The sequence below is a fragment of the Durio zibethinus genome, chromosome 12 (assembly GCF_047325235.1).
Source record: "Durio zibethinus cultivar Kanyao isolate XHJ-2024 chromosome 12, ASM4732523v1, whole genome shotgun sequence".
In the NCBI taxonomy this organism is placed as follows: domain Eukaryota; kingdom Viridiplantae; phylum Streptophyta; class Magnoliopsida; order Malvales; family Malvaceae; genus Durio; species Durio zibethinus.
The window spans coordinates 24374543-24395583 of NC_143173.1; the positions used below are offsets into that span (position 1 = coordinate 24374543).

The 21041-nt window shown below is 34.6% G+C and overlaps 2 protein-coding genes across 6 annotated transcripts; one reads left to right on the forward strand and one right to left on the reverse strand.

The window, feature by feature from the left end:
- Positions 1–1217: 1217 nt before the first annotated feature.
- Positions 1218–8887, forward strand: LOC111296140 (pleiotropic drug resistance protein 2-like). Its single transcript, XM_022890222.2, has 20 exons — positions 1218–1866; positions 1963–2083; positions 2184–2272; positions 2547–2631; positions 2791–3081; positions 3166–3256; positions 3879–4779; positions 4902–5062; positions 5212–5315; positions 5444–5609; positions 5706–5792; positions 5913–6049; positions 6167–6499; positions 6582–6872; positions 6970–7053; positions 7176–7309; positions 7413–7640; positions 7752–7923; positions 8022–8276; positions 8370–8887. The coding sequence occupies exons 1-20, from the start codon at positions 1478–1480 to the stop codon at positions 8637–8639; spliced, it is 4389 nt and encodes a 1462-aa protein (XP_022745957.1). The 5' UTR covers positions 1218–1477; the 3' UTR covers positions 8640–8887.
- A 116-nt stretch (positions 8888–9003) lies between these two features.
- LOC111296142 (dnaJ protein ERDJ2A-like) lies at positions 9004–18422 on the reverse strand. Of its 5 annotated transcripts, none has more exons than XM_022890226.2 (11): positions 18347–18422; positions 17624–17816; positions 17429–17524; positions 16970–17090; positions 16752–16858; positions 16427–16644; positions 15914–16091; positions 15683–15802; positions 11196–11282; positions 10452–10562; positions 9004–9984 (listed from the first exon to the last, which is right to left on the reverse strand). In XM_022890226.2, the coding sequence occupies exons 2-11, from the start codon at positions 17807–17809 to the stop codon at positions 9157–9159; spliced, it is 2052 nt and encodes a 683-aa protein (XP_022745961.2). In that variant the 5' UTR covers positions 17810–17816; positions 18347–18422; the 3' UTR covers positions 9004–9156. The 5 variants fall into 5 exon arrangements, with proteins under 5 accessions (XP_022745961.2, XP_022745963.2, XP_022745962.2 ...); XM_022890228.2 differs by having other exon boundaries at positions 17624–17867; XM_022890227.2 differs by having other exon boundaries at positions 17624–17898.
- Between the last annotated feature and the right edge of the window lie 2619 nt (positions 18423–21041).

A 21041-nucleotide genomic window follows, 5' to 3' on the forward strand; every position in this document is an offset into this window, starting at 1 on the left:
GATTACCTGCTTCAAATTAATCTGAATATACATCAACATTTTGATTTTGTCTACCAAAGTTATTTTTTATTAATGATACCTAGATATCGGAGAAGAGATTATAGATGATGGAATGATCCGAATCTCAAGCGTGTTATATGTTATTTTTTAAAAATAATTATTAATGCATTATTTGAAAAAAATAAATACAAAAATATATAATTAATGTAATATTTTTAAAAAAATATATATAGTTAATGCATATTTGCTTTTGAAATTAGTTAAAACAGTGCATTAATAGGACCCTATTTTGATTAAGAAATTAAAAACCATTAACCATTATCAATAAACATTTCCTAAATTTGAAGCAATCTTTGTCCCAGCTACCCTTTCTTAGGCGAAAAAATATTGTAGGCAACTGCTAACTAGCCTTTCTACCAATGGCAGACATTCCTTTCATTTATGATTAAAATTTAAAGAAACGGAGTGGAAAATTCACTTGAAATATTTTCCAAAATAATTTCTTAAAAGATAATTAAAAGAAAAATCTTGAGTGTTGTCTGCTGTTTAATCCTTATCAGTTTCTTTTTCCTGGCTCCACTTTCACTCACATTTTTGCCAAGAATCCCACTATCATCTTCATGACATAAAAATGTAATTATGGTATTTAGATTAAATCTTCAACAAATATGAAAGAAAGAAAGTATTTCACTTATAAAATTTTAATTATTTAATCATAATAAAAAATTAAATAAAAATTTATTATTTATAAATGTGGATTATTATAAAATTTTGATAAATTCTTATAATTTAAAATTATGATTGATTAATTATAATATAACAATTATATATGTTTGAAACAAATTTGCTTTTTTTTCAATCGTATCTATTGTTAGAGTACTAACTCTTAATTTGAGTAGGCAAAATTTAAATTTTAAGAAACGCAAATATAAAATAAATTAGCCAAAAAAACTTATTAAAAAACGTTTTTTTATTATAATTTATTAATGTTCATCAGGTTTTGACCTTCTAGATTTACCTAAATTTGCAAATATATAACTTTCTAGAACACGGGGCAATAATCTTGTACCACGCGAACCAGTATGAGCAACAAAATCCAGCCAGTCACATGAATTATTAGTTTCTTCAGCCATGCAGTAGTTCGTAAGCAAAAACAAAGATTCAATAAAAATTATTACTGAAAAAATATATATATGGGATCCAGCTGCATCACCATTGAAGTTTCCTAGTTATAGTGTTATTCAAATCTTAACAGATTTGACTCAATCTTTTTATTCATTCTTTCTCTCATTTTCCCACTGCCTTTTAAGTACCCCTCCATTTCTTTCTTTTTTTCCCACACTTTTATTTTGGTTCAAACAAAGAAGAAATTCATGATATAGATAATCATAATTCCGATTATCTGAGAAGGATTTTTTTTGTTTTTTTGGTTTATAAATAGTAGCCTGAATCAAGAATAACGTACTTATAATATATCATGGCGTCAGCTTTGGCTGGAGATGATCTAGCAAGGTCGATGAGCAGCAGCAGGAGGAGCTGGGCGGCATCGACCAGCCATAGAAGCTGGGCTTCGGCGAGCTTCAGGGAGGTTTGGCGACCTCCATCCGAAGTCTTTAACAGGAGCACTGGACGTCAAGATGATGAGGAAGAGCTACGTTGGGCTGCTATCGAGAGGTTACCCACGTATGATAGGTTGAGAAAAGGGATGCTGAGGCAAGTTCTTGATAATGGGAGAATTGTTCATGATGAAGTTGACGTTACTAGGCTTGGGATGCAAGACAAGAAGCAGTTGATGGATAGTATGTTGAAAGTCGTAGAAGAAGATAATGAAAAGTTTTTGAGGAGATTAAGGAACAGAACTGACAGGTAAGCTAAAAAAAAAATCGTTTTCTTTGGTTTTTGGTTTTAGTTTTTTCGATTAGATTGGATTTGACTTGATTTATGGGGTTTCGATTTGTGTAGAGTGGGGATTGAGATTCCACAGATTGAAGTTCGGTTTAAGCATTTGAAAGTTGAAGGAGATATGTATGTTGGAAGCAGAGCTCTTCCTACTCTGCTTAATGTTACCTTGAACACAATAGAGGTATTATTTTCATTTTTGAACTTTCACAACTAAATTTTTTTAATTAATTCATTTTTTTAAGTAATTCTATTTCTGTGTTTCAATTTTTCATAAACAACAGAGTATACTGGGATTGGTTTGGCTTGCACCATCTAAGAAGAGAAAGATTCAGATACTTAAAGATGTCAGCGGCATAGTCAAACCTTCAAGGTAATTCCTTGAAAATTTCGCTTTTTTTTTCCTTTTTTGTTTTCATTTTGGATCTGAAAATTACTAACGTAGAAGCCAAATCTTACTGTCTAATTGCCTATCCCCAAGCTATCTTTTTGTGATGAAGTTTTGTTTGAATTGACAGTTTCCTGTACAGAAAGTGTTCTTTTGTTCCTGTCGATGAAGCAAACTGTTTCATTTGATGAAATGAATAGTTTTATTTTGGTTTTTGTAATAACTTTGCATCCATTAATATTTGAATGAAAAATTTCAGGATGACACTACTTCTCGGTCCTCCAGGAGCTGGAAAAACAACTTTGTTAATGGCACTTGCCGGAAAGCTTGAACATGATCTCAGGGTGAGTTTCCTACTCCTTTAAACTAGATTTCCCCGAAAAAGGTAACCAAGACTGGCTATAAACTATTAAATGAAATTTGCTTTCTGTTATGAATTTAGATGGTAAAAAATTTTGCTTGTTTCAAACAATCTCCTAATAAATTGGCTTTTTTCTGAACAGTCATCTGGAAAAGTCACTTACTGCGGTCACGAATTGAACGAGTTTATTCCTCAAAGGACATGTGCTTATATCGGACAACATGATCTTCACCATGGCGAAATGACGGTGAGGGAAACATTAGATTTTTCGGGACGTTGTTTGGGTGTCGGTACAAGATACGAAATGCTTTCAGAGCTCTCAAGGAGAGAGAAAGAAGCTGGGATTAAGCCAGATCCTGAGATCGATGCATTTATGAAAGCCACAGCAGTGGCAGGCCAAGAAACAAGCTTGGTGACAGATTATATTCTTAAGGTCAGTATTCTTTTCTTTCGAGTTATTGGTTTGGAGCATCTCTTTAATTACAAGGGAACTGACATTTGTAAAAGTTTCTAACAGCTACTTGGATTGGATATTTGTGCGGATATCATGGTCGGAGATGACATGCGTAGGGGTATTTCCGGTGGGCAAAAGAAGCGTGTGACAACAGGTATGTTTTCTGGAACAAGTTTAAGCATACCAACTTTTGCCTAACATAGGAAGAATTCGTGTGTTTCATAGTTCTTTTGTTTTAGTTCAAGTCCCTTTCTAGTATACGTTGAGATTCCAAGACATGCTCATTGGTGAAGTTGTTCATTACCTTATGTTTGTGTGCTAAACTCATAAATACTTTGTCAAGGGTTGGTTGAGTTGGTAAGATTCGAATATTTGACTTGTAAGGTTCAAATTCGAGTCCCACTGCCAGCAGTCTCCATTGATGGGCGATCTATAAATTCAACCTCTTTGAGGCCTGCACTCTGCCCTGACCCTGAAATAGGAAGCTTACCCAGTTACCCTCACTCTAAACTTTTTGTAACAAAAAAAAGAAAAAAATCCTAAGTACTCTTCACAGGCAGTTGTGTTTTCATGTAAATGGTTCTTTAGCATTCTTTTCTTTTCTTTTTCCTTTATCTAAAGCTTAGATTTCAAATATTTTAATAAAATCAGCCATATCAGTAACCTTATTTTCCTATCTTCATGATTTTTTTTTAACCCTTCAGTTCTTCTATAAGCAGTTATGCTTACTTAGGCATTGCTAGTCTAATAGTAGTTTCTATTTGACTTGATTGCAGGAGAAATGTTGGTTGGACCAGCAAAGGCTTTTTTTATGGATGAAATATCAACAGGATTGGACAGTTCTACTACTTACCAGATTTGCAAGTTCATGAGACAAATGGTTCATATCATGGATGTAACCATGGTCATTTCTCTTCTACAGCCAGCACCAGAGACATATGATCTTTTCGATGACATTATCATCCTTTCAGACGGTGAAATTGTCTACCAGGGTCCACGTGAGAATGTCCTGGATTTCTTTGAATATATGGGATTTAAATGCCCTGAAAGAAAAGGAGTTGCTGACTTTCTGCAAGAAGTCACTTCCAAGAAGGATCAACAACAATACTGGTCCAAAAAGAACCAACCTTACAGATATGTTTCAGTTTCTGATTTTGTCCACGGCTTCGGTTCCTTCCACATTGGCCAGCAGCTTGCATCAGACCTTAGGGTTCCCTACGATAAGTCCCTAACCCACCCTGCTGCCTTAGTTAAAGAAAAATACGGTATTTCCAATTGGGAGCTGTTCAGGGCATGCTTTGCAAGGGAATGGTTGCTAATGAAGCGAAGTGCTTTTGTATACATATTCAAGACTGTCCAGATAACAATCATGTCGCTGATAGCCTTGACTGTCTTCCTGAGAACAGAAATGCCTGTGGGCAATTTCGGAGACGGTGGAAAATTTTTTGGAGCCCTATTTTTCAGTTTGGTCAATGTGATGTTCAATGGAATGGCGGAACTTGCAATGACTGTTTTCAGGCTTCCTGTCTTCTATAAACAAAGAGACTTCTTGTTTTATCCTGCATGGGCTTTTAGCCTACCGATTTGGGTCCTTAGGATCCCACTATCATTTATGGAATCAGGGATATGGATTGCCCTGACATACTACACAATTGGCTTTGCTCCATCTGCTACCAGGTAAGCAACAATAAATTTCATTTTTCTATCGATCATCATGTTATGTTATCGTTAACTTTAAGTGAATGACATTATAGTTTTAGTAGTTTCTTTGACAAGACACCTTTTCTTTTAATCTCCAGGTTCTTCCGACAATTCTTGGCATTCTTTGGCATCCATCAGATGGCGTTGTCCCTCTTTAGGTTCATTGCTGCAGTGGGGAGAACACAGGTTGTTGCAAGCACAATGGGTACCTTCACCTTGCTATTGATTTTTGTACTTGGAGGTTTTATCATTGCCAAAAGTAAGTAGCTGACTTCTCTTTATAGCTAAAAGATGTTTATAGTTAAAGCACTAAGCAAGTTTTTATCCCTAATGTCTGATATTAATCTTCTTTTTTATCCTTGATCTTTTGTTTCAGTTCAAGTATTCTAACACATTTGTTACCTGCAGATGACATCAAGCCATGGATGATCTGGGGCTACTATGTTTCTCCTATGATGTATGGACAGAATGCCATAGTCATAAATGAATTCCTCGATAAAAGATGGAGTGCTGTAAGATCTTCCAAGTCTTCTTGTTTTTTATTTTTTATGCTTATAGTTATATAAACTTTGGTTAGGCATAGATGATTTCGTTTGCCATAAGCCATAATCAATATCTTACACGGAATTATCCAATGCAGATCAACCCAGACCGCAGAGTTGATGCACCAACGGTGGGGATAGGTCTTCTCAAGACCAGAGGCTTCTATACAGAAGAATATTGGTATTGGATTTGTGTTGGAGCACTCTTTGGCTTCTCCATTCTCTTCAACATTTTATTCACTGGAGCATTGACTTTCCTGAATCGTTAGTGACATTCTCTCATTTGACTAACAATTGTTTGTATTTGAATAGATTTTCAGTATTGACTTGTCACTTATACGTGGATTGATTAATTTTCAGCTCTGGGTGATTCCAAAGCAGTAGTTGCCAATGAAGATGAAAACAAGAAGACTAAAAATCCATACTCAGGCGGAAAAAGACCAGAAGGTAAGTGAACATTTTTTAAGCTTTGAGTTCAAAGGGTTAATGTAAATTTGTCATCAAAACTTGTATTCATTCACCTTATGCCATCTTTTGTGAGTGCTTAAGTTTTCTGAATGATTACAGGTATCGATATGCAAGTAAGAAACTCTTCAGATATCGTGGATGCTGCAAGACGCAGACCTAGAAAAGGAATGGTTTTGCCTTTCCAACCTCTTTCACTTGCTTTCAACCATATTAACTACTATGTGGATATGCCTGCGGTAAGTTACTTTTAATCTTAAACATTTCAATTTCCGTTTGGTAACTGACATGTTGTCGAAGACAGTTTTAGAGTTTAATGAGGAAACATTGAGGTGAAATCTTGGTTTCTTTACCAGGAAATGAAAACTCAAGGAATTGAAGAAGATCGTCTTCAGCTGCTACAAGATGTTAGTGGTGCTTTCAGACCAGGGATATTGACAGCATTAGTGGGTGTCAGCGGTGCTGGGAAGACAACCCTGATGGATGTTTTAGCAGGAAGGAAAACAGGTGGATACATTGAGGGAAATATCAGCATCTCTGGTTACACGAAGAACCAAGCAACATTTGCTCGTGTGAGTGGTTACTGTGAACAGAATGACATCCACTCCCCAAATGTCACTGTTTACGAATCTCTCCTGTACTCAGCTTGGCTCCGTCTTGCTTCTGACATAGACACCAAGACCAGAAAGGTTGCTGAAAACAAATTTTCTTCTCTTCTTATCAGCAAAGCTCCTATTGTAACCTACATATTCAATTTTTTTCTTTGTATAGATGTTTGTTGACGAAGTTATGGAGTTAGTTGAGCTAAAACCAATAAGGGATGCTTTAGTTGGACTTCCAGGAGTTGATGGTCTTTCAACAGAACAACGGAAGAGGTTGACAATAGCAGTAGAATTGGTTGCTAATCCTTCTATCATCTTTATGGATGAGCCAACTTCTGGACTTGATGCCAGAGCTGCTGCAATTGTTATGCGTACTGTGAGAAACACTGTGGACACAGGGAGAACTGTTGTGTGCACAATTCACCAGCCTAGCATTGACATCTTTGAAGCTTTTGATGAGGTAAAACTCAATCAGCTAGATTCTTTTTTGGGAATTTTGACACTTTTGTTTTCATTTTTATTACCTGCATTCAACTTGGTATTGTGATTTGTTGCAGTTACTGTTGATGAAAAGAGGAGGGCAAGTCATTTATGCTGGACCTCTTGGTCGCCACTCTCACAAGCTCATAGAATATTTTGAGGTGAGAGTTTCTATTTTTAGTGCACTAGTGTCTGCTGCATACACTATCTCATCACATGTACAATGTATTTCTTCCTAAGCAAATACAATTAAGCAAGAACTAAAATGCATTTTCTGCTACAGGCTGTCCAAGGGGTTCCAAAGAACAGGGAAGGATACAATCCGGCAACATGGATGCTTGAGGTCAGTGCTCCTCCAATTGAGGCTCAATTGGATGTGGATTTTGCAGATATTTATGCTAACTCTTCACTTTACCGGTAAGTTTAACTGTAATGCCATAGCTTAGACTTTAGGCAGTAAAATTTTTTTCCTTGACCTTGCAGATATTTGTGCTCAATTTCTATTTTTACAAACTTTCAGGAGAAATCAGCAACTAATCAAAGAGCTCAGTACCCCAGCTCCAGGTTCCAAGGATCTATTCTTCCCAACCCAATATTCCCAACCATTCCTTACGCAGTGCAAGGCCTGCTTCTGGAAACAGCACTGGTCTTACTGGAGGAACCCCCAGTACAATGCCATCAGGTTCTTATTGACAATAATTATCGGTGCCTTATTCGGTCTTATCTTCTGGAACAAAGGAAAACAAACGTAAGTCCTGAATTTTCTTTGTTTTGGTTATGAACAATATATTTTCTACACCTCTACTTTTTTACTAGTGACTGAAAATTTGGCATTAACCAAAAATATTTTGATAACCAGAGCAAGACAGCAAGATCTGATGAATCTTGTTGGAGCAATGTATTCTGCCGTGCTTTTCCTTGGAGCAACCAATGCTTCCGCTGTGCAATCTGTTGTTGCAATAGAGAGAACAGTCTTCTACCGTGAAAGAGCAGCCGGGATGTATTCTGAATTGCCTTATGCATTTGCTCAGGTAAACTTGATTGGTTTTTTCTGTTCTAGAGGAGCTTAATTGTTCTCATACTTACAAAATCAAATGCTTGACTTAAAAAAAAAATCTTTTTACTTCAGGTGGCTATAGAGACAATCTATACTGCAATTCAAACGCTCATTTACTCTTTAATTCTTTACTCGATGATTGGATTTGAGTGGAAGGCCGCAAATTGCTTATGGTTCTATTACTACATATTAACATGCTTTGTCTACTTCACTTTGTACGGGATGATGATTGTTGCTCTAACACCGGGCCATCAAATTGCTGCCATTGTCATGTCCTTCTTTCTTAGTTTTTGGAATTTGTTCTCTGGTTTTCTCATTACGAGGACGGTGAGCCATCTCAAACTGTCATTAACTGTCCTTTTCCAGTTAGCTTGTTATTTGAATAATCCTCTAAAAGTTTGATTTATTCATTCATTGTAGCAAATCCCTATATGGTGGAGATGGTATTATTGGGCTTCTCCTGTGGCTTGGACACTGTATGGCCTTGTGACGTCTCAAGTGGGTAACATTGATGCTCCTATTGAGGTCCCCGGCGAGCCTAATGTGACAGTAAAAAGCTTCCTTAAACAATACTTTGGTTTTGAATATAGTTTTCTTCCGGCAGTTGCGGCGGCTCATATCGGCTGGTGTCTCCTCTTTTTCTTTGTATTTGCTTATGGTATCAGGTTCCTCAATTTCCAAAGAAGATAACTTAGAAAACCAACATGCAAGTAGTCGAGTTATTTTAAGATGAACGAAAGCCTTAAACCTTTTCTTTTGTCATTTTCATCTTGTGTATTTATATTCATTCTTTTCTCCTGGTTTTCCATAAAGGCGCCTGCCATTGTGCTGCTGTAAAAGAGACGTCAATATCTTAAAGAATTACCTTGATATAAAATGAATTTTTTGTTTGGATGAAACGCCTGTTCATCCTGACAACAATTCTTGTTAGTGGTCACTATGGGAAACTTCAAGCACTGGAGAGTAATCCAGTGGCTGCAATTGTGCTTCTTTCAATGAAGATAGTTGACACCAATAATTTTTCTTAATTTCAAGTTTCTAGAATATAAAAGGATTCTACGAAGCAAGCAAAATGGCATTTAAGTTCATATCAAGGTGTGGATTTGTATATTGTATAATTAAATGTTGCAAAATAAAAGAAATTAATATGACCCATCCCTTCTCCCTCCGTTCCCACAAAGGAAAAATGAAAAATAAAAAGTTTTTTTCACTCATTGTCAGTAATTTCAGAGCTTGATCCATTTCCATTATGATCGACAGCACCATTGGCCACAGCTCTATTCCTCTTTGAATCTTTTTCATCCTCATCTTCGCTGTATTCACTCTCATAATCATCATATTCATCTTCTTCTTCCTCCTTTTCCTCTTCAATCCCCTCTTCCATAGCAGCTCCCTCTTCTGACAAAGGAGCTGTCCTTGTACCTGCTCGACTCCGTTTCAATATTCTGATCTTCAAGTTTGTCTTCTTATCACAACCAATCCAAGAGTCACACAAGCAGAATGCATTCAAGTTGTAATTTGCCTCAGCGGGAGCTTGGAACTTGCCCATTACTAACCTTGACCCACTCTTTACTCTCCCAATAGCTTCTCTAACAGCTGCATTTGTCTCCTTCAGGCTTGCCCCTGACCCTTCCTTCAACTCTTGAATTGCTTTAGACGCCGCTGCTATGGCCACATTCTCATCCATGAAGCTCACCTTTTGGGAGATCCAAACATCATTGGAGACAGAGTCAGCAAGCAGTAACCAAAAATTCTCCTCCTTGTGGAAGGGGAAGTACGGAGCATGAGCAAGAGCAGCAACAAGGCCACTCCCACGCTTGAGTGTGATCCAAGCATGGATCGTGACAATATCACCCTCTTGTATCCCCTCTTCACCTTCTGTCTCACAAGTGATATCAATTGTCAAAGAAGGCATCATTTCTAGAACCATCTCCACATCTTTGGTTTCAGCAGTAGATAACCCTGCAACCTGAGTCAGCAGTTCAAATCGGTCTTCCAAGGTCATGTCACGAAGATCTTGAAACATTCGCACTTTCTGCAAACAAAACGAAAGAGAATTTTCAAACCAAATAGCATTAGGAAACGGATGCAAAATGTTCAACAATGCCACGTCCCCCATGATTTATGCATGTTACGTCACAACATCAAGGCAACATCTTGTTTTATAGAGAATTTGCCAATCTGTACAAGTAACAATACAACATTTTCACCCCGTTTCTCAGACAATTGAACCATTACCGTGAATGTGAAATTTTCATTCCAAAGTCTCCCAGGCTTAGATAATGAACCAGGGTTTTTCTTTCTCATCCACAAATAACTTTATCCAAAAACATGATCAAATGGTTGACATAGAGTGTGTCTTGAGACATATTATATTAACCAAGCACCAAAGCAGTATAACCTAAAATGGAGCCTAGATATATGTGGTAACATAGAATTACTGCAGATGCATCAGGACTCTTTTAGTCAGTACAAAAACCAATAAAATAAGCATATCACTACCTTCCGTGCTATCTTTTTTACTATGGCTTCATTAAAATGCGGCAGCTGTAGAAAGGGTGCAACACCTTCACTAGATCCCCCAGCAATCTTTCTAGCACTTAGCGGAACTGCCTGGTCCAATGAATAAATAAATCATCAAAATACAAAAAAATTAATCATTTTGTTGAGAGATATTACAGTATTGGAAAATTAACTCTCTTCTAATAAAAATAAAAGAGAATGACTAGATATAACAGTATTTAAACAAATGGCAGTGACAGCCCAAGCTATAGAAATATTAGAAGAGAGTTTACAAATGGGATTTCCTTTGAAAAATTGTCAAAGGAAAGGTAAGAAAACTTTGACATTTTTGGTCGAATACAATAGGAATAGAAAAATGAAAGGATTGTCAAAAGTGTCACACATACATATTGACAACTGATATGATAGTAATACTAGACCAAAAAGTAATATTCCACTTCAATCTCTAGTAGGCTAATTCTAATTAGCAAAGCCTATTTTAGGTCAGTTTAGGAAACTAATCCTTTCAGAAGAAAAAATTTTATGCTCACCTGAATGCTTAGAACATGTAAAAGCAAACAATATGCTGCATAGTCATGCCTTCTAATTAACATTTTTCCCTTTGATAGGTTGCAAATGACTATATAGATGGAGGTAACTAAACATAATATTGGCACTGAAAGTGGCACCATAAAATCATTCACAAAGAATGCACCAAATTTTCCAAGGAGTGTACAGACATACCTGAATGATATTCTGTGAAAGCTCAATCACACCAATCGCAGGTCTCAACCATCCATGCCCTTGAGCAGTGCGTGGTACTAATGCCATCTGTATTCATATATAACATACTGACTGATACAACTTCCAAAGAATGCAGAATATTTTGGGTTGTAAGCTTCGTTTGTTCAGAAAAGTAGAATAAGATAGCAGAATAACTAGTAAACATACTCACACATCAGTGCCTGCTACAAAGCAATATGGCTTTGCAGTCTAGGAATTTCAACAAGAAGTTTTCTATATTCTTAGTTTTTCCACATGATATCAGAGCTTTAGGCTCTTCTTGGGAAGAAAAATTTTTTTCAGCCTTCATTGCTAAATTCTATTTCAGGCCTTCATAGCCAAATCCTGTTAAGTCTTTCATAATTTTATTTTTTTTCCTTCTTTGGCCTTCATTGCCTAGAAAGGCAATTGTCTCTGGTTAAACCTTTATTATCAAGACTCGTTTCAGTACTAGGAAAGATAACCATGCCAGAGATAGCAGAATTTGTCCAATTTGAGGAAGTGACAATTGGTAAAACCACTAGAATACTACAGAAGTCTTGGAAAGAAAGAGAGTTGCACAAAGAAGATATTGAGAAACTGAGAATCCTATTGAAAACCCTTGAAAAGCCTACTGAGGTATGTTCTTTTGGTAAGATCTCTAGTTCAGGTAAAGTTTCTGATTCTCATGGATTAAATATCTTGGTTAAGTCTATTATGAGTTCTTGGGTCATTGACTCAAGAGCCACAGACCACATGACACATTTCTCACAGAAGTTTAGTACATATATCGTATCCTAGTAATAAGAAAATTGTTGTTGCAGATGGCTCACTTACTACAGGATTAGGAGATGTTCAAATTAATCCCTCATTTGTTCTTAAAAATGTTCTTCATGTTCCTGGATTGTTTACTAATCTGATATTTATACAAAAACTTACTAGAGATATGAACTGCAAAGTGACTTTTTATCCCTCCTATTGTGAATTTCAAGACCAAAGTTCAGAAAAGAGGATTGGACTCACTAAAGAGAAAGATGGACTATACTATCTTGAGACATCAAACAACATAAGCAATATTAAGAATAGTTTACCTTTATCATTTCTTTTTTAAAAATCTCATAATAAAGACAAAATCTGGCTTTATCATTTTCGTCTTGGACATCGTTTTTTTAGAACTTTGAAAAACATGTTTCCTTCTTTGTTCAAAGGATTAAATGTCAAAAATTTTCATTGTAATGTTTGTGAACTTGCAAAGTATAGACGTGTGTCTTTTCCAATTAGCAAGAAAATAAGTCCCACTCCTTTTTACTTGATTCAAAGTGACATATGGGATCCCTCTACAATTCTTAATATTTATGGTGCAAGGTGGTTTGTTTCATTCATAGATGATTGTACCATGGTTTCTTGGATTTTTTTACTTAAATCCAAATCAGATGTGAATAGGGTATTTTTAAGCTTTCAAAACATGATCCAAAATCAATTTGGAGTGAAAATCAAGAAATTTAGGTCTGACAACGCTAAAGACTATTTCAACCAAAGTCTATCTACCTATTTTCAAAAAAAGAGGATTATCCATGAGTCATCTTGTGTTAATACTCCACAACATAATGGAATGGCAGAGAGGAAAAACAACCATTTACTAGCCACAACCCGAGCTGTACTTTTTCAAGCAAACATACCCAAATTCTACAAGGGAGAAGCTGTTGTCACTGCCACACACATTATAAATAGGTTACCTTCAAGGGTTTTGGGATTTAAAACTCCTATGGAAGTCTTCTCACAATTCTATCTTAACTTTAATACCACAAACAACCTTACACCTAGGATATTTGGTTGTACATCATTTGTTCATGTTCATAGTCATAATACGGGGAAATTGGATCCAAGAGCAGCTAAGTGTATTTTTGTGGGGTATTCATTAACTCAAAAAAGGTAAAAGTACTATCATCATGCTACAAAAAAATTCTGTGTTTGTTGATGTCACTTTTGAAAAAAGTAAACCATTTTTTACTCAACCTTATCTTCAGGGGGAGACTGCATTCATGGAAGATAACGATAAAGACTTTTTTTTGTTTGACTTATCTTCCTCCTCGACATTTTCACCCATTAATTCTTCTAAGTATAAACCTGTTTTTTTTTTAGTTCAACTCAAACACTGAATTTAAGTCTGAACCCATTCCAAATATAGAAGCTGTGACTAAGGATAATACTGTTCTTGATTCCATAAAGGAATTACAGGTGTACTTAAAAAGGAAAGTTCCAATTCCCGAACCGGTGAAAGTCTAAGAATCTAATCCTAACTCTGGAAATGAGGTAATTGCAATCTCTGACTCTATTTCTCAAAATGAGCACGAATCTCCTAAAACTAAAACTAGTGACTATGATCTACTTATTGCATCAGGAAAAGAACCAGAAAATGTACTAAGCATCCACTATACTCAATCTCTAATTTTGTGTCATTTGAAAAATTCTCACCATCCTACAAAAGTTTCCTTGTGAGCCTAAACACTATTTCTATTCCAACTACATTATCTGAGGCATTATCAAATAATAAAAGAAGACAGGCCATGAAAATAGAAATGGAGGTCTTAGAGAAAAGTAAGACATGGGAACTGGTAAAGTTGTCTAAAGGAAAAATCCAATTGGGTGTAAATAGGTTTTCATTGTAAAATATAAGGCGGATGGTACTATTGAAAGGTATAAGGCTAGGTTGGTGGCTAAGGGCTACACTCAAAATTATAAAGAGGATTATCAAGAAACTTTTGCTCCAATTGCCAAGATGAATAAAATTAGGATTTTGTTATCCCTGGCTGCAAATTACAATTGGCAGCTTCAACAATTGGATGTAAAGAATGCTTTTCTACATGGTGATTTGGAAGAAGAAATATATATGAAGATTCCACTAGGATTTGGAGGTTATCTAGAAGTAAACAAAGTATGCAAGCTGAAAAGGCTTTATATGGCCTTAAACAGTTTCCTAGGGCCTGGTTTGGGAGATTTGCCAAAGTGATGTTAGCAATGGGATATAAGTAGAGTCAAGGGGATCACACACTGTTTATCAAGCACTCGGATTCAAGGAAAGTCACAATTCTGTTAGTATATGCTGACGATATAATTGGAACAGGAGATGATGAAAAAGAGAAAGAATCTCTAAAACAGTGTTTGGCCAGAGAATTTGAGATAAAAGAGCTAAGGAGATTGAAATACGTCCTAGGAATTGAAGTAGCTCATTCATGACATGGTATTTTCATCTCACAACAAAAATATGTGATGGATCTTTTGAAGGAAATTAGGAAGGTGGCATGTAAACCTGCAAGTACCCTTATAGATCCTAATCATAAACTTGGAAAAGCTAATGAAGATGCTGCTGTAGATAGAGAGATATACTAGAGATTAGTTAGAAGGCTCGTTTATCTCTCACATATTAGACTTGACATAGCATATGTTGCGAGTGTGATAAATTAATTTATGCATAGTCCTAAAGAAGTGCACCTACAGGCAATCTACCGTATACTACACTATTTGAAAGTCAATCCTTGGAGAGGTATCTTGTTCAAAAGAAATTCGAGGCTAGTACGGGAGGCATATACAGATGTTGATTATGCAGGTTTGGTAATTAATAAAAGATCTACCTCAATCTACTACATTTTCCTAGGCGGTAATCTTGTAACTTGGAGGAGTAAAAAACATAATGTGGTGACAAGGTCAAGTGTTGAAGCAGAGTTTAGAGCAATGGCTCAAGGAATTTGTGAACTACTATGGTTAAAGATTATCCTAGAAGACTTGAAGATCAAGTAGGATGGACCGATGAAACTCTACTGTAATAACAAGTCTGCAATAAGCATCGCACACAATCCTTTGTGCAACATGACAAAACAAAACACAGTGAAGTAGACCGGCACTTCATAAAGGAGAAACTAAACAATGGGTTGATTTGCACACTATATGGTATCAACCAAGGGTCAACTTGCAGATGTGTTGATTAAAGGTCTCAACAGTGCAACATTTCAAGAAATTAGTTCCAAGCTGGGAATGGAAAACACCTATTCACCAACTTGAGGGGGAGTGTGGGAAAACACTTAGTTATAGCTAGTTGTAATCTATATATATTTGTATACTTAGAATTAAGGACAGAAAATTAGGACAGACAATATCTTAATTATAGGGATCAAATTTAAGAAGATTTAGTTTCCTAGTTTACCCTCTAGTTAGCTGTATATAAACTTATGGTGCTTGTATAATTCAACAGTGAAATTTTCTATATACTCAATTTTTCCACAAATCCTTCAAAACCCTTAGATGTCCCAACAATACCAAAAATTTTCAAGAATAATGTGAGCAATAAAAAAATCCAGAGCTATTCTTATCAATATGTTCGAATGTTGATGCATGTGCAAGAGAGGATTTTCAAAAATTGTGTGTCACAAAATCCATTAATGTGCTAGAAGATCTAAGAAATCTAACTGCACCTTCATTAGTTCCTCAAGTAGGCGGGGTGAAACCTCAAGCATGTGTCTCAAATCACGAAACAAGGCTGGAGTCAGAGCTGCAGACTCACGAGTCAACTGGGCTTGTATCAACAACTCAGCCTGAAAAGTAGAAAGGTGAGTAATGTAAAGCAGCAAGAACCATTAGCCCTTCAAAGTGTTTGAAATAGTAAGATACTAAAAGAAATAGAGAAAGGCATGAACATGAACCACCTTTACAACAGCTGGGTGTTGCTTCCAAAACTTGGCTTGTTCTTGACGAATATTCTTAAGGTCCAAGTTCAGCTCGCTCCTAACCAACACGAATAATTTCTGAAGGGGTTCCCCATCACTTCGCCGAACTGGGATTTCCATGAATTCTGCAGCTTTTATAAAGACATCCAGGACCTTGCTGCAAATATACACTACTATTGATAAAACCAAAACAAAAACAAGAGCGAGCCTTATTGAACATGATCAACAAGAGTATAATTTATGATAGCTTTTAATTTGACACTCTGGCTTCAAGTCTCTACTATGTCAAGCACCAATGCAACTAGGAATAAGGGGAAAGGAACCTGTCATTAACCTATTTGAATTGTTGGCCGGTAGGAAAATTTTGAGCAATTACGAAAAAGGTCATCTCAAGGTCTCTATATATTTAGAACACAAAGCAGTAGTTAATTTTTTATAAGTGTTTCACAATAAACATCAAATAACAAATCAACATGGAGGAAATTTATATACCTTGGAGCTAAAGAAGGTTTCATGAAGTAGTAGTAGGCTGACAATGTTTGATGCATCACATAATTTCCAGTATATTTGGTTGATCTTGAGAGATATATAACAGCCAACATCAAAGGCAGAAGAATGCATACTCCAACTATTCCCAGCAGAAGTATTCCACCCGATGCTCCATCAATATTCAGCAGAAATGGAGGTAGGGCTATACCCATTTGAAGACCCTAAATTATGAATCCAGTGAAAATTGACAACAAATCAGAATCAAACTCTTTCGTTTATGAACCTGATATTCTGCTGGAATGAAAGATGAAACAAAGAATTTTATTACCTGCCTGCCATCTGGGTGGCCATACTTTTCAAAATTCTCCCGAGAGACTGGATCTGTCAGGGCTTGATAAGCTTTTGAAATGTATTCAACAAAATAATCATGGGCCTCTGAGATGAAAGTGAAGGAGGAAAAGGTTGAAAAGTATTAGGTCTTCGAAAGGAAAAAAAATTAATGTGCTGCAAAAAGCAGATATGGAAACAACAAATAAAACCTATAACCTGGATCTGGATTTTTATCAGGATGATACTGTATTGAAAGTCTCCTATATGCCTTCTTTACTTCTGAATCTGAGGCTCCAGGTTCTAAACCAAGAATACTAAATGGCTCAAACACTTTAACCTGATAAGCAAGAAAAAAGGAGATGAATCATGTTCTATCATGGGAAACAGCCGAAGACACCACGTGCAGAATATACACCATCAAAGAAAGAATTGATAAAAATAAAGGTTGCTTCCATTAATACATTAATACATGATCATGCAGATATTAATATATTACCACTCATTCCATATTCACAAAATCAATTAGGGGAGAAGTATATCTAAACTTTCTCAATCCACACATGAGATTTAAATTCTTCACCTAAAACCCAAAGTTCCATCATATAAAAGGATGAGGTAGGAGCTGACTACAAGATTAAATCATGTTGTCAGCAGATATTAAGAACAAATGTGTACCTCATGACTCGTATTCTTGATATAATATATCAGCATCACCATGACAATCCAAAGAAGTACAAGGGTCAGATTACTACACGTTGAGAAGTTCGAGATCTGCAAAAATGTAAAGCAAAGTATCACAAATATTACATAACATTGTCACTCAAATACCATTCCTAACCATGAATAAAATGATATTGGGAGCAAATTTACCCGTTTGAAAACAGATTTCCTATACTTTCCAGAACGAGAACACACAGAACACTGGCAGTGGATAGTTATCATCTTCCTCGAGAATGCATTCAAAATCTTAACAAGAGTATATGGCACCAACGGCAAAGCCATTATAGTCAAAACAAAGATTGGGAACAATGCACTGTTCTCCTCGGACGCAGCCATTTTCACCCTGTTACTTTAAAATGAAAACTTAAAGAATTGTTTTCTTCTTTATACAACTCTGTAATAATAATTTGACAAACAATCAACCTCTACACATTCCAAAAAAAAAGAAAGCTAATCAGGAAAATACAGCTGAAATCTTAATTCAGAATATGTCTAATCCAATTCTCCTTTGAAAAACAAAATCATTATTCTATCAAATTAACTAATTAAGAGACGTTTTGGTAAATTTGATAAAGTTTATATTTTGCAACAAAATCATATCATTAATCACTTCTCAAACAATTAACAAGAAACTGAAAGCTTCCGCACCATGAATATCTAATTTCGATGAATATTCAATCCAAAAAAGGTCAATAAATAAATCTATAAATGTTCATATGCTTCAATTTATTGAATAAACAAAAGAAGAAACGAAAACGTTACTATTAAACTACAAGAGCTGAGCGAATTTCTCTCCACCCCAGCAAAAAAATAGTTTCGCAGAAGAGAAGATTCGTTGAACTTCAATTAGTCTACTTATTTGGGAGATCTTACCGGGGAAGTTGAGGATGGCTATGGTGTTCGCTTCTCCAGCTCCAGGCCAGGCCCAGGCGTTGGCTTGGCCTCGTTCAAATTACTCGTCAGAACTTAATTAGTAATATCAGTCATCTTTTTCTGTAATTTAGGAAAAAAAATTTGTAATTTTTATATTTTTAATCTGATTCTATTTAATATCATTTTAATAAAAATGAAAATCTGAATAATAGTATAATTAATTAACTATATTATTAGATAATTTTATTTTTAGAAAAGTGATTTTTTTATTTTGTTCAACAAAAAATACACGTTTTTATCATTTACTCAAATGCCTGGATGCAATTATTTATTTTTTCAAATTTTAAAATAAAAAAGAGAAAATTAGAAAAAAATTTAAAATTTTTATCATCTTATCTCTTCTATTTTTTTTTTACTTTATTTACTGTTTCTTTTATTAAGTATTTTATAAAAAAAAAAAACTGTTTTCTACAAAATAAAAATTTATCAATTTATATTTTTTTAAAATCTATAACCTCGTAGCATCGTGCGTGGTTTTTCTAGTTGCGTTGTTCAAAACTATGATAAAAAAAAAAAAGAAAAAGTACAGCAGTAATAAATTTTGCAAATAATAATTTAAATTCCTTTTTTTTTGGGTTGCTGGACCTAGCCCAACAGCATCAAGCATTCCTAATTTAAAAGTAAAGATCTAGCCCGGCCCTTATTCCTGAGCCCATTGTCAGCTCCTGGCCAGCTAAGTAAAGAGTTTTTTTTTTTTTTTTTTTCGAAAATAGACCACTTTGATTTTTATTTACAACACACCAAAACAATGAATTGATTTTGGCAAAAATAAATGCTAAAAATAGGCCAAGAAACTATACTTTTAATGCATCTTCGAAAATCAAGATTTGTCAAAATTATAATTTTTTACGTTGTTTTTCTTAGCATTAGATTAGGCATGAAATTGATAACATTATTAGTGTCAAAATATATTTTTCATATTTGTAAATATGTAGGGATACAAGATTAAACACATGGACTCTTCGATTCCAGTCACTAAAGGATAATTTAATATTGTTGTTGCGATTAAAAATATTTTTTTGAAAATTATGGTTAAAATTTTTAAATGTTTATTATTGTTATGAAAAATAATAGAAACATTTAAAAATATATGTATAAAATATTAAAATATTAAAAATATAAGATAATATAATAATTTTTTATTTCAAATATACTTTTTTACTACAAAAGCACTTTTTGAGTAATTTTTTTATTTGTGTTGCAGAATCGAAAATTTAAACCAAAATTATATATTTTTATTATTTAGCATTAAAGTTAAATGGAAAATAATTAGATAAAAAGTAGCTTTTAAATAAAAACAATTATTTTCAACAAAAATATTAAACTATGCCTTAGTGGAACAAGTTAAAAAGGACTGTTAAAGAGACTGAAAGGTTTAAAATTATCTCAAAAAGAGATAGAGAGGTACCTATAACTTGGCACGATGAAATTGAATAGAATAACGAAGTAGGCTCACAGTAACATGGATAATATGCATTTACAGTCAGTTGTTTGAGGTGAGACACTTAAAGATAATTATGTCTGACCATGTTAAGATGTGCATGAAGTGACGTTAAATTGATTCGTTTATCTCCTAAAAAAATTAAATTACCCTTAAATTCAGACTATGTACTAAGGTCTTTACACCTATTTTATGTACATATAAATTATAAATTATTGTACAAAAGAAAAAAAATAGATAATAATTTAAAATATATGATTAATGCATGCAATACAGAAGGATAGATTTGTTTGTTAAAATTTTACACGTATGCTATGCACATAAAGTATAATGGATTAGCAAATCATACCATTGTCATGTTGAGCATTGATGAAAAGGAAGAAATTATTGGTGTTGCGGATTCAACGAAGGTTTAAATTTTATTGTATTTTTAATTTGATATAATTGAATTTATTATATTATTATTTGAATTTAAATATTAATTTTAATAACATTTATTTAATATAAATTTTTTTTCAACATAATTATAATAATTTTTTAATTACAGTTATAATAATAATTATTATTATTCTCATTTAAATTAATTTTACTGTTTATTTAAATGAATGTAAAAAAAAAAAAAAAGTGAATTTGCATTTTTCTCAAAACCCAATAGATTTTGATTACTTAACAAAACAAAAGAAAAGGGAATAAGCACGATGATTCCAACAATTAGATGGTATATTCTTGAACGACGGCGATGATGAATGCACCTTCGATTAAGACCTTTGTTGAAATTTTTTTTTGTTTTTTGGGTCAAAAGGATCGAACAAATCTTCCAGAGAAGATGCTGCATCGTTATCTCAGTGGACCACATTCTGAATCCGCTGTGTCCCTGATTCATGCTACTAAAATATCTGCCACAGGAATTACCAAAAAAAAAAAATTCTGCCACAGGCCACAATCCTTAACCCTGTAACATTTGCACTTGGTTTCATGCATCGGGGGAGCCACTGGGATACCAAAACCAAGCAATAAAAAATAGACAATTGACCTCGAAAGAGGAGAGAGATAGTCAGCTAATTCCATCCCCTCCATACTAAAATACACCAACAAAAAGATGGGCATATGGTGACAGATTTCGCACCAACACCAAGTTAATTCTTATCACTTAGACCTTGTTTGTTGCACAAGAAATTAAACTAAGTTTTTGGG